The 14,129-nt window shown below is 38.7% G+C and overlaps 2 protein-coding genes and 1 long non-coding RNA gene across 8 annotated transcripts; 2 read left to right on the top strand and 1 right to left on the bottom strand.

Annotated features, from left to right (window-relative positions):
- Positions 1 to 2,104: 2,104 nt before the first annotated feature.
- Positions 2,105 to 2,650, top strand: LOC109240916. The gene has a single exon (XM_019407599.1). The coding sequence runs from the start codon at positions 2,105 to 2,107 to the stop codon at positions 2,648 to 2,650; it is 546 nt and encodes a 181-aa protein (XP_019263144.1).
- A 1,916-nt stretch (positions 2,651 to 4,566) lies between these two features.
- LOC109240923 lies at positions 4,567 to 5,604 on the top strand. The gene is made up of 2 exons (XR_002070168.1): positions 4,567 to 4,744; positions 4,894 to 5,604. It is a non-coding gene; the product is annotated as an uncharacterized LOC109240923 (long non-coding RNA).
- LOC109240922 lies at positions 5,259 to 9,249 on the bottom strand. Of its 6 annotated transcripts, none has more exons than XM_019407610.1 (6): positions 9,033 to 9,249; positions 7,186 to 7,371; positions 6,958 to 7,084; positions 6,170 to 6,307; positions 5,693 to 6,093; positions 5,259 to 5,610 (listed from the first exon to the last, which is right to left on the bottom strand). In XM_019407610.1, the coding sequence occupies exons 3-6, from the start codon at positions 7,048 to 7,050 to the stop codon at positions 5,598 to 5,600; spliced, it is 645 nt and encodes a 214-aa protein (XP_019263155.1). In that variant the 5' UTR covers positions 7,051 to 7,084; positions 7,186 to 7,371; positions 9,033 to 9,249; the 3' UTR covers positions 5,259 to 5,597. The 6 variants fall into 6 exon arrangements, with proteins under 6 accessions (XP_019263155.1, XP_019263154.1, XP_019263153.1 ...); XM_019407609.1 differs by lacking the exon at positions 9,033 to 9,249 and adding an exon at positions 8,006 to 8,489; XM_019407608.1 differs by lacking the exon at positions 9,033 to 9,249 and having other exon boundaries at positions 7,186 to 8,489.
- Between the last annotated feature and the right edge of the window lie 4,880 nt (positions 9,250 to 14,129).

Genomic DNA, 14,129 nt, shown 5'->3' with positions numbered 1-14,129 from the left:
CAAGTTGTTGATGATGGACAAAAGGAACAAGGAGATTTAGGGGAGGACATAGCTGAGGAATCCACAGCTGCTAACTTTCAACAAGTAGCTAGAGATGGAGATTTGTCACTAAGAAGTATTGACAAAAAGTAATCGGGTGCTAAACAGGCCAAGAAGCATAAAGATAAAAATGTGCCAATTAGGGTACAACCATAGAGGAGTGGGGTTCCTATTTCAAATAATCTCATGGATAATGCTTTAGTTTGGAATGTGAGGTCAGTAAACACAAAAATCTTTTCAAAGGTTGATTAACCTTCATAGAAAGTACAAATTTTATTTAATTGTCTTGATGGAACCATGGCAAGACATTAACAAGTTAGAAGAATATAGAAGAAGATTGGGAATTTATGCTATTTTTGCTAATGTATCTGGGAAAATATGGGCATTTGTTGATGAAGATTTTGATGTATATGTTATGATTGATATGGATCAACAACTCACTCTTAAATTGTTTCATAGAATTCTTGGAAAAGAAATTGTTGTCACACGGATCTATGCAAAGTGTGATAATTTGGAGAGAATTGAACTGTTGGACTCATTGTATCATCTAGCTTCTGACATAGATTACGTTGTCTTGTAGGAGGTGATTTTAATGTCATTTTGACATAAGAGGAGAAGTATGGTGGACTGCCTATTTATCTTAGTGAAGTCGAAGACTTTGTCCATTGTGTTGATATTTGTGCTCTCTATGATCTTGACTTTAAAGGTAGTCTATATACATAGTGGAATGGGAGATCTGATGATACTTGCATTCTCAAAAGGTTGGACAGGTTCTTAGCCAATCAACAATTCCAAGACTTATTTCTAGCTTTTGAGGTAGAACATCTCATCAAATATGGGTCAAATCATGCACCCCTTTTGTTGTCTTGCAATGTCAATATTGTCCAAATTAAGAAATCATTCAACTTTCTTAATTTTTGGGTAAAACATGAGACATTTCTGGATATGATAAAGGAACGTTGGCACATTGATATCATGGGGAATCCTTTCATCATATTTCCACACAAGTTAAAGAATGTGAAGAAAGCACTTGCAACATGGAGTATAGAAATATTTGGAGACATATTCAAGCAAACTACTTCATTAGAATATGTCATTAAGGTACATGAAGTAGAGTTTAGACTCAGCCCCACTGCACATAATAGAGTTAAACCTCACAAGTTACAAGTTGATCTTACTAGATACTTGCACTTGGAGGAGGAGTTTTGGAGACAAAAGGTTGGTATGAAATGGTTCCAAGAAGGACATAGAAATACCAAACCTTTTCATGCTCATGTTAGGGGGAAGAGAAATAGGTTACAAGTGTCAAGAATTCTTGATAACAATGGCAATTGGATTGACAATCAAGATGGCGTGGCAAATGAGGCAGTGGAGTTCTTCAAAGCTCAATTCACTGAAGAAAGGGTGCCTAAAAATTTTGATATTGTGCATCATATCCCTAGAATGGTCACTGAAGAGCAGAATACAAGACTATGAGAAGAACCTACTATGGAAGAGATAAAGTGACTTGAACGGTGATAGTGCTAGTGGTCCAGATGGGTTCACTGGCCAATTCTATCATGTATTCTGGGGTGTTATATGTGATGATATAATTAGCATGTTCAAGGTTTTCTTTTGTGGTTTTGGGTGTCCTAAATTCATAACACACACAAATTTAGTGTTGTTTCCTAAGAAGAAGAATGTGGCAACCTTTTTAGACATGAGACCAATAAGTTTAAGCAATTTCTCAAACAACATCTCTAGGGTACTACATAAGAGACTATTGGACTTACTGCCTACCCTAATCTCTCGAAGGAAGGAGCATTGTGGAAAATATCTTTTCAACATAGGAAATTCTCGCATATATTAGAATGAGGGGCAAGCCATCAAATATGGTGATCAAGCTAGACATGGCTAAAGTATATGAAAGAGTTTCATAGATATTCTTGACAAATGTGTTGCGGCAAATGGGGTTTCGAGAAGTCTTCATAGATATGGTATATAGGTTGGTCTCCAACAACTGGTATTCAGTACTTTTGAATGGTCATGCTAATGGATTCTTTAAGTCTACAATGGGAGTCAAACCATGGTTTCCTTATCTCCTATATTGTTCATACTAGCAACTGAGGTCCTTGGAAGAGCTTTGGATACTTTGTTTTATAATCCAAAATTTATTGAATTTAGAATGCCCAAATGGGGTCACAACATCAACTACTTCTCATATGCTGAAAATACAATCATCTTTAGCTCATCACACTATGGGGCTATACAATTAATCATGAATGTGTTGGAGGAGTGTGAGGCAACTTCTAGGCAGAAGATCAACAAGGAGAAATCATCATTCTATATGCATGAAAATGCACCTCCTGATGAAGCTAATACAGTGCACCTGATTACCAACTTTCTGAGGCATCCCTTCCCTTTTACCTACCTTGGATGCCCTATGTTTTATAGTAGAAGGCATAAGAATTTCTTTAAGGACATTATCTTCAAAGTGCAGGAAAGGCTTCAATCATGGAAGGACAAGCTACTATCTATTGGTGGAAGGGCAATATTGATTGCACATCTGCTTGAAAGCATTTCAATCCATTTCTTATCGGCTGTCAATCTACCTCCCTATGTGATTGCTTAATTGCACAGGATTTTTGTTAGATTCTATTGGAGAAATTCAGGAAATGGAAGGGAAAGACATTGGGCTTCATGGGATACAATCTATAAATATGAAGGGGTCTTGGTTTTAAATCCCTTCATGATATGTCTAAGGCTTTGTTTGCTAAGCTTTGGTGGAACTTTAGAACAAAAGACACCTTGTGAACTACGTTTATGAGGAATAAATATTGCAAGAAGATCAATGAGGTCCTAGTGCCTTGGAAAGATGGCTCACATGTGTGGAGAAAGATGATTGAAATGAGGGACACTCTTGAATATCAAATATGGTGGCAATTAAAAAAGGACAATGCATTCTTTTGATATGATAATTTGATGGTCTTGGACTACTTTACCATGTTTCAGGACCAAACCATTAGTATGATGAAACTATCACACATGTTAGTGATGTAGTGGAAAATAGGGGCTGGGATGTAGACATGTTGAGGGACATTCTACCTGATGAGCTAGTTGAGGATATATTGGAGAATATTGCACCACCAAGCTGTCATGACATGAAGGATAATCCATGGTGGCAATTGGAGTCCAAGGGCCAACTTTTCATTGAAGACTGCTTGGCAATATATTAGGAGGAGAAGACAGGAGAAAGAGGTTACCATTTAAGATGCCGTTTTTATGTGGAGGTTATGGAAAGTAAAACTACTACTTGATGAATCCTTAAGAAGAATGGGGTACTCAATACCATCAAGATATTGGTGTTGTAGAAACCCTAGAGAAGAAATTATATGTCATGTGATTTTGAGATTTCCAGTGGCCATGTTCCTATGGAGGTACTTTGTGCACCGGCATGGATCAACATTGAAGGTAAACAACTTGTCCAAGTGATAAATGAGAGGTGGAGAGGCCAGGCAATACAAGCTTGAGGATAGCCTACCAAGTCATCCCATCCTTGATTGTGTGGAATTTGTGGAAGAGAAGGAATTCCGGAATGCATGGGAAGAGAGTTTCTATTAATAGGTTGATTTTTCAAGCGTCCAATGACCTATACATGTTGATCAAGTTCAGAAGGATTGCATTCTCAGGGATTATAGCCAACTGACCAGACTTGGATGATAAATTAGAATATCACATTCCAAGGTTGAAGTATACACGGGTCTTAAGGCAATGGCCTCCTGTTGGGTGGTTAAAATGAAATAATGATGGTGCATGTAGAGATGCTACTTTAAGGGCTTCTTATGCCTTTTGCATTAGAGATGGGATTTGGTGATCTAACATATGCACAAGTAGAGGAGATTTTTGATGCTACAAAAAACATAGCTAAGGAGATTTTTTATGCTACAAACAACATAGCAGAAGCTAAAGCCATCCTAGAAGCGCTAAGGTACATTGTTCATTCTCAGTTTACCTCTTGTGTGATTGAAACTAACTCTTTGTTGATGAAAAAGAGTGTTAGAAGATGTGTGGGAACCACATTGGCATATTGTTGCATTAGTTGAGGAGATTAATGAGCTAGAAGTTAGTTGTGTGGTCGAGATAGCACATGTGCTAAGGGAAGGAAATCAACTAGCCGGCTATCTTGTTAATGTTACATTGGACAACAATGCTATTGTCCAGGTTCTTTCTTTTGAGGAACTGGATATTAAAGGGAGGAAGATTTAAAATAAGGCAAAATACATAAAGAGATCAAAGTTGGCTCCATATGTCTATCTCACACTCCAACTTACCAGGCGATCATATAGATACTTTATGTTTGATTTTATTGTGTCAAATAAACACACGTGTCTGACATGGAAACTCGAGTTAGATACAAACACTGGGCAGCACCTCAGGTTAAATTTTTCTTGGTTGTAACGGCTAAAAAACTGCAAAATTACTATTATACCCTTAATGAATTCATTTTATGTTTATCCCAATTCTCAAATTCCTAAACCTAAATCCCCATTATTCACCGTTCTTCCTCGACATTTTTCTACTTCTATCTTCCTACTTTCTCTATTACGAAGCATTATCAAAAATGGAAGGCACTTTGTATTGTCATTATGGTAAAAGGGAAGAACTGATGATTTTGTGTTCACAAAATAACCTAGGTCGTAGGTATCTTGGATGCCAATATGGTCGAGTAAGTAACTTTTAAATTTATTTTTGTGCCTATTTTGTTTTTTTAAAATTGTTTGGCCAAGACTTCATTTTTATGGACCTTTCTTACTGTTTTACATGAGGGGTGGAAGTATTTTAGTGGTTTGATGATGAATTTTCTGAACAAGCTAGGATTGTAATTTGGGGATTTTGAAGAGGATAAAAAACACGAGGAAGAAAAGGAGAAGATGAGGAAAAAGTACAGAATGTTGCCGGTCATTGTGATACTCGTTTGGATTGTTAGAGAGTTTCTTATGTAATATTTGCTGTGTGTGTTGAAATTTAGTTGGTTGAAGGAGCTATTTTGTGTATTGGCAGTTATATAAACCAGTAGCTCTTTTGAATGTTGTAATGTAAGACACTTAGCTGATACAAGTTGAACCACTTTTTGACAAATATTTCAGCAACATTTTGACATGACTAATGTTCTCCCCAACCGCAACTACAAGACACAAATACAAACTGTACAATAAACTCTACCAAGCAAATACAATCTGTAGAATAAACTGTAAATTTTATTGCTCAAACCAACGCAATAGTCACAAAATAAAATGTCAAGATTACATTTGAAAAATTAATTTAATAGCAAATAACTAAAACTGCAGTTTTAGGTTCATGAAAACCAAATTAGACAAAACACTTGAACAAACTACATAAGTGAAATCTTCTCTACTGAGCCCTTTTCTTCTTCATTTGCATCTCTTTTTGTTGTTGAAGTTGGTTTCCACTTATAGCAGCTTTTCCCTTCCATTTCAATTCAGGTGGCTAAAATTCAAGATCAATATTGGTAAATGATGCATTCTTTAATTGTCTCCCACTAGAGATGACTCTTGCACTTAGTGCTCCAGGCTGTAAATTTAAGTGATATCTATTAGGCAATCTATTAATAACTTATGAAATAGCTATCATATAGAAATGTGAAAGAGCTTACATTAAAAACTTGTCTTCCAGACTGTGTGTCTGTATAAATGCCAAATCCCAGTACTCTTGTTCCTTTTTTCCAACAGCAGCAGAAATAGATTTAGTAGCAGCATGAAGAGAAGCAGCAGTAGCAAATCTAGCAAGTGCACTGGCTGTTGTACTTGTTGAATCAAAACTAGCCCCCATTCCCCTTCCTAAGCCAGTGCCCCTTCCTATACCAGTTCCCCTTCCCTTTCCTCTGCCAACTCCTATTCCTAGTCCTCTCCCTCTACCTCTCCTAGTAGAAGTATTATTTCTAACTCTTGTAGTATCTTGACACAAAGAAGAAGGAACACTAGTTGTACTAGATTGTTGAGTAGCAGGTTGACTATTTGGTGTTGCTTCAGTTGTTGTTCTTGGTCTTTCTTGAGGCTATAAGTAACAAAATAAAGGTTAGAAGACAAAGGTCAACAAGTAAGTAGATCAATGAAATAAAAAAAGGACATACCCCTGATTTGCACCCTTTTTTGTTGTGGCCAATTTGGTGGCAGTTAGAACATGTCATTGGCTCCTTTCTTTGATGTTTTTCCCCATTTCTTTTTTCTTGGTTCATCTTTGTCATTTCTCCTACATCTCTTGGGTCTACCTGGTATTGGTTTAACTTCAGGTGGCTCGACTGGTGGATTATTTGATTCAGGCCACATCTTTATATTGGGATTGGTTGAATGAAGTGCTTATAAGCATTCAAGTATGTATCTTTTCTATACCAATGCTCAACATAATCCTCTGGATCTTCCACAATATGAGATAATGCACAAACTACATGGGCACAAGGGATACCCCTCAATTGCCACAGTCTGCAACTACATGTTTTCCTAACCATGTCAACAATGAACCTATATTCCCCTTCCTCAATTTTAAAGCTAGTGTCAGCATTACACATCACTTTTAATCTCCTACCTACTTCTTTATTTTCTTCTAAAGCTAATCTTTCCATGGGTGAATTGTCACTGATCCAAGTTTCAGCAAATTTGATCATATCCCTATGTCTATTCATTATCTTATGTCTAATATCTTCAAGCATACTAATTACTGATTTATGCCTAGGACCCACAATCCAAGAGTAAAATGTCTTCACATGTTATTTTCAACAATATCACACGTAATATTTTCACTAAAATAAGCCCTGCACCAATACTCTTTTATTATAACTAAGTAGGGATTCGGAAATGTTATGCCCAAGTTTATTTAAGTGTTCAAATTCTTCTTTCAATTTTACCTCAAAACTGGCCTTACCACATCTCCAGAAGGTTTTCTTCTTGCTTCACCTCTCCATATTTTTTTTCCAGTTTGCCCAAATATTCCTTGCACACGTCCTCCTTTCAGCATTAGGAAGTAATTCTTGAACAGCTAGAATAAGGCCCTTATAGACATAAAAAAGGAAACAAAATGAAATAATCAACAGAAAGCATGTTTAAGAAACAGAAATGAAATAAGCAACAGAAAGCATGTTTAGTATAGTACCTTTTGCATGTCAGACATTATTGTTAATCCATCTCCTAGACCAAGCTCCAAATCTTGAATGAGATGACTTAAGAACCAACTCCAAGAATGTTTAGTTTCTTGGTCAATAACTGCCCATGCTATTGGGTACATTTGCTGATTCTCATTCTTTCCAATAGCAAGTAACAGTTCACCTTTGCAGGCCCCCTTCAAGAAACAACCATCCAATCCTATGATCCTCATACAACCTTCTAACTATCCCTTTTTCAATGCATCAAAACAGACATAAAAATACTTGAACAAATGTTTCTCAGGTTGTGTCTCATTATAAATTCTGACCCAACAAGAAGTCCCGGGATTGTACTCTTAATCATATCAGCATAGTCCAGCAGACTTGAAAACTCAACAGACCAGTCAACCATGAACTTACAACACTCATCTTTGCCCTATAACACACTGATCTTCCCACCTTCAACCCCAACTCTTTTCTAATTGTTTCTTGCAACTTATACACTCTAATATCAGGTTAAGAGATTATTCTGTCCTTGAACTTCTTAGCAATATATTTAGCTGAGCATAACTTGTTCTTGTTCTTTGTATTACATTTATGGGCTGTATAGTATTTTTTCACAGTGAAATAATCCTTATTAACACTACCATACAGCTCTTAATTACATAACTTTCCTTTACATTTTACCCTTACTCTATGTGGTTCATTGGGTCTTAGAGTTAATTGAATATTCTCCTGAATAGCATAGTCAGCTACTGCTTGTCTAAAGCATTGCACATTTTCAAATATCATACCTATTCAAATAAAGCATACTTGGCAGAATCATCATACCTCAGCTTTTTGCTTTTTCTTCTTGAAGGTAAATCAACACCTGGTTGTGCAAGAACATCTAAATCTTCACTGCTGTCTTCACTAGCATCATCTGATGAGTAAATAAAGTCTTCATCACCACCCAACTTTCCAACAAATCTGTCTTTCTTGTTAAGCCCTAGATCCTCAAATCCCTTATCTACCCCAGCTTCCCCAAGCTCCACTTCTTGAATGACATTGGCTTTTCTCCGTTTTTTTGTTTTTCTTACACTTATCTTTTCTTTTCTAGCGGTCTCTCTAAAAGCCCTCAATTCTTCTTCAATTTCACTGCCATCTTCATCATAAATATTCTCTAAGTTATCTTCTTCAAAGTCTTCATTATCACTACTATGTTCATCATTAAGAGGTCGTTCTACCTCCCCCTCAACCCCATCTGCCTCATTTAAGGTCGTATTTATAGCACCCTCAATCTGTGTTGCCCTAGAATTAACCTTACCTTCTATATTAATTGTTTCTTGGTCCATATCATCAACCAGTGGACCTACAACACTGCCAGCAGGGACCCCTTCTTCCACCATGACATGTTTCACATACACGTCAATAATGGACCCAGTACGCAAGTCTTTAACAATATTATATAGTTGGCTGCCAGTTTTTAATGCAACAAATTGAATATTGGTAGGGTCTTTGTCATAAAAGCCTTCAACTTTATCATACCCAATATCCTTAGTGTAATATTTTATCTCGGTCAGAGAGAAATGGTCTTTATCTACCGTAAAACAACCATTTCCAACTCTCCAACATTTTGTCTTTCAATAACCCTACCCCCGTGGTGAAAAACAACAATAATAGAGCCACCCTTGTGAACAAACTCTAAAAAAGACAAGAAATAAAGGTCATGATTCCCTACCCTTTAATAGACGGAAAAGCCAAAACATTTTCCCTTTAACAGAGTACAGTAACAGAGTAAAACTTTTCCCAAAAATAAAAAAAAATTCCATTTACAAACGCAGGAAAAAGAGATAACAAACAGTAGAAATGTTAATACCTCTTAATAAAATCTCTTCTGTTATTTGTCTTCAAGCCCACTCCGATCGATATAGATTATCTTCCACACCAATGACTAACGACAGATGAACGAAGCAAAATTAAAGGCAAAGAATGGATAAGGTTCTAGTTTTTTAAGTTTTATCGAAGATATTGAACGATTACCCCCACCATTGAAGATTGATGAAGATCGATTTGAGGAGATTTGGGAATTAGGGTTTTCAGTAAAAAGAAATTTACTGAAATGAAAACTCCCGTTTAATTTGCCCTCTTTTGTATCGTTTTAATTTTATTTATTTTTTCGTTTTAATTGTCGCTGAAAAGTTTAACCACGTGTAGTCTACATGTTAAATGCCGATTGGTTCACTTAACCACGTAGGCACGACTGTATGCATGTCACGCATTATACCTTCCAGGGACGTGTGTTTACTTGATACAATAAAACCAAACATAAAGTGTTTATATGGTCACTTGGTAAGTTGGAGTGTGAGATAGACATACGAGACCAATATTAGGTGTCTCTTGCCTTTAAATAATGACAAATTACAATTGCCATACATCAGGGTGAGGAATGCAGAGCCAAATTCTATATGATGATGAAAGGAGATGCTATGAAGGGGATCCTATAGGGAGTTGTAATGGTTTGGATAATAATGTTGATGGGTATAGGTCACGATGTAAATATAGGAGGTGGAGATCATCCTGATCTTCCTACTCTAATCCATTTGGAGGAGAGTAGAAAGGTATGTTTTGCTAACAAGGTTTACTGTTTTGCAGGTACATATTTGAGGATTGGAACCTATGCTTTGGCAAAACCTAAAAGGGTGGTATTAGTATCTTTGATGCTCATTACCTTTAGGATTAACCAACGTATAGGCCAGTCCACATACATTGCTCATCACACTTTGGAGAAGGTGTAGAGGCACTCACCTGTTGGAAGGTAATTTCTCAGTTGTGGAGTTGGAAATGCGACCAATAAGAAGTTGTACAATATGGCACTCTCAACATCATTGGATGGTCAGCTTTCTTGGTCAAGGTTACAATATTACGTATGCTAATTTGCTGGCAGTTTTGTTGATCACAATCAATCCAGATCATGCAACATTTAACGATAAAGAATCCATGATAGCTCAGGTGATATTTATAGGCATTATGGACAGATTGACAAAGTGGAATGTGTGCAACAATTGCCATGATACGTGGATAATTCATCCCAACACTGGATACACTTGAGGAGCAAGCATTTGACGGAGCTTCATCTACCTAGGAAGGGGTATTTTGGTGCCGAGAGGATGCAGACTTGGAAACAAGGATCAATGGCTAACTTTGTACTTCTTTCATTTAGTACTTGTATACGATCAAAATCGGGTTTCCCTAATTTTGTATGGATAATCGAAACCAGGGTGGCAGACCAAAGCTCGGCCTCACATTGTATCGAACCATGGCACGGAGATAGGTTGTTACGCTCAATAATCGGTGATCGATCAAGAAAGAGACCAGCCGTGATCGAGACCGAAACGGGGTCGAGATCGAACGAGATCACAGGGGGACTGCTAAAGTCGAATAACAGAAAGTCGAGATATCCATGATCGGGCAAGGATCGTGGCGGAAATCTCGGCACGTATCAAGTCAAGGCCGGACATTTAGCCAATCATGAGATTTCCTTCTGTATTTAGAATTGTACCATAAGTATAATTTCTCTACTATATAAAGGGGGTTCTAACCATTTTGTAATCATATTCACGCATAACAAAGTACTACATTACAGTTTCTCTCAAGCTCTATTCATACTTTTTATAGCATACTTTGTTGGTTCGAGGGCAATCTAGCTCGAAAGCCATAACCGCTCATTATATTGGTTTGCTTTATTTTACAGTTAATTTCTAATATTAATTCTCATTTTTCTTAGTTTGTGCCGAGTGAAATCACATATCCTTAAAATCACTTATAAGTTTAATTGTTATCCAATTTTAAGGGTAAACAGTTTGGAGCCCACCGTGGGGCTAAGGCTAATAGTGATTGCCTGGTACAAATTTTTGTAACACACACCATTTTACGCTTGTTCTTTGAAGTGTATTTGATTACAGGATTGAAAGATGTCAAACTCTCAGTCAACACCTTAACACATTGACAATAATCTCAGCCACCAGGACGAGAATGAGAACATTGCATCAGGAAACGTTGCACCCCCTGCTGGACTCGATGGAGTTCCGACTGCAGACCCAATCGATGTCAGTTCACATGCAGCCATCAATGGAAATGTGGCCGTCGATCCCGAAAGCAGCGTTCGTGGGGGTACCCGATCAACTACTCAGAATACGCATGGCGGTGAAGATGGCAAGATTAGCCTGCGGGTAATTTTCAAAATGTTGCAGGCCCAGCAGGCAGCAATAACTCAGCTCCAAAATCAGAACCACATGCCGAGCAAGGTCGAACACGAGCCGTCCTAAGAAATTGTGCACAGGGTCGAATCGACTTCGAGAAAATTGAATGAGAAGGAATTGAAGACAAATCCCGCTATCCTTAAAATGCTCGAAGAGTTGACGAAGCGGATCGAGATAAGAGAAAACAAGATCGAGGAAAATGATAAGAAGGTGGAAACCTATAACTCCAGGGTCGACTAGATCCCGGGGGCACCTCCGATATTGAAAGGACTAGATTCTAAAAAGTTTGTGCAAAAACCCTTCCCCCCAAGTGCGGCTCCGAAGCCAATCCGCAAGAAGTTCCGCATGCCCAAGATTCCAAAGTATATCAGAACGACTGATCCAAATGAACATGTCACCTCGTATATGTGCGCCATAAAAGGAAATGACTTGGAAGATGATGAAATTGAATCCGTATTGCTGAAGAAATTCGGGGAGACTCTTTCAAAGGGTTCCATGTGGTATCATAATTTACCGCCCAATTCTATTGATTCGTTTGCTATGCTTGCAGATTCTTTTGTAAAGGCACACGCCGGAGCCATTAAGGTTGCAACAAGAAAGTCGGACCTTTTCAAGGTAAGGTAGAAAGAAAATGAGATGCTCAGGGAATTCGTATCTTAATTCCAAACGGAGAGAATGGATTTGTCACCGGTCACCGACGATTGGGCTGTTCAAGCTTTCACTCAAGGTCTCAATGTTCGGAGTTCCATAGCTTCACAACAGTTGGAAAAAATTTGATCGAGTATCCAGCTGTCACTTGGGCCGATGTACATAATCGATATCAGTCGAAAATCAGGGTCGAGGATGATCAACTAGGGACCCCTTCCGGGTCTGTTTATCCTAACAGGCCCATGAATAGAATCAAGATGGATATCGATCGAGAGCCAAGCTCGGATAGAGATCGATATCAACTGTACAACGGAGACCGTAGAGGCCGCGGGTCTGGACGAAACTTTGCATGGAACGAGGGGAGAAATAATCGAGGTCAAAGTTCATCGGGACTCGTGAGCAAGGGTGGTTTTGATAGTGATGTCGGGCCCAAAGAAGCTCCACGATTGTCGGAATATAACTTCAGTGTAGATACATCAGTCATCGGACGTATCAAGGATACTAGATGGCCTCGACCTCTGCAGACCGATCCGGCCCAGAGAAACCCCAACCAAATATGCAAGTATCATGGTACCCATGGTCATAAAACAGAAGATTGCAGGCAGCTAAGGGAGAAAATAGCCCGATTATTCAATGAGGGGCATCCTTGAGAATTCTTGAGCGATCGGGCCAAGAATCACTTCAAAAACAGAGATGCAAGTAGGCAGAATGAGCAGGAGGAGCCAAAGCACGTGATCCACATGATCGTTGGAGGGGTTGATATTCCCCAAGGACCGGTATTTAAACGCACAAAGGTGTCAATCACAAGGGAAAAACGAACTCGGGACTACTTACCGGAGGGGACCTTGTCTTTCAATAATGAGGATGCAGAAGCGATCGAACAACCCCATAAAGATGCACTGGTAATATTTGTGCTTATGAGTAAAATTCAAGTTAAATGTGCTTTGATTGATCCAGGTAGCTCGGCCAGCATTATTCGAGCAAGTGTCATAGAACAGCTCAGTCTACAAGATCAAATTGTGCTCGAAGCCCGAGTGTTTAACGGCTTCAACATGGCAAGCGAAACCACCAAAGGTGAAATTATCTTGCCAGTAAACGTGGTCGGGACCATCCAAGAAACAAAGTTCCATGTGATCTAGGGTGACATGAGGTACAACGCATTGCTCGGAAGGCCTTGGATCCATAACATGAGGGCAGTACCCTCGACCCTTCACCAAGTTCTGAAGTTCCCGACATCGGAGGGAGTCAAAACAGTGTACGGGGAACAACCTGCTGCCAAGGAGATATTTGCAATCGATGAAGTGATACCGGTGTCGGCACTTTCATCAGCAAAGGGATCAAATTCAAAGGGAAAACATGAGGCCAAATAGCAACCACAACCACCAGCCTCGACCCAACCAGAGGAGAAAGGAACTTACGAGGATGATGATTATATGATACCTCGATCCTTAATAATCCTCGATGATTGTGACACCATAAAATCAACGGTCGAAGAGCTGGAACAAATCATACTGATCGAGCATCTACCCGATCGAAAGGTATACCTTTGCACGGGGTTAACTCCCGATCTCAAAAACTTATTCAATTTCTTAAAGCTAATATGGATTGTTTTGCCCGGTCCCATCTCGATATGACAGCGATCCCACCCGAGATCACTACTCATAAACTAAGCTTGGACCCGAAGTTCCGCCCGGTGAAACAAAAAAGAAGGCCTCAGTCCGAGGTAAAACACGCTTTCATCAAAGATGAGGTAACCAAACTTCTCAAAATAGGATCCATCCGGGAAGTAAAATATCCTGAATGGTAAGCGAATGTAGTAGTAGTCCCTAAGAAGGGAATCAAACTTAAAACGTGCGTAGATTATAAAGACCTGAATAAACCATGCCCCAAGGATTCTTTTCCTTTGCCAAACATAGATCATATGATCGATGCCACGGCCGTCCACGAGCTCAGTTTTCTCGTTGCCTACTCCGGATACAACCAAATATAAATGAACCCGGAGGACTAGGAAAAGACCTTGTTTATCACTAAGTATGGCACCTACTTTTATAATGTAATGCCATTCG

Source organism: Nicotiana attenuata, unplaced genomic scaffold (assembly GCF_001879085.1).
Source record: "Nicotiana attenuata strain UT unplaced genomic scaffold, NIATTr2, whole genome shotgun sequence".
Classification (NCBI taxonomy): Eukaryota; Viridiplantae; Streptophyta; class Magnoliopsida; order Solanales; family Solanaceae; genus Nicotiana; species Nicotiana attenuata.
The sequence above is the reverse complement of the archived record's forward strand: the minus strand, read 5'-3'. Positions and strand labels throughout refer to the sequence as shown.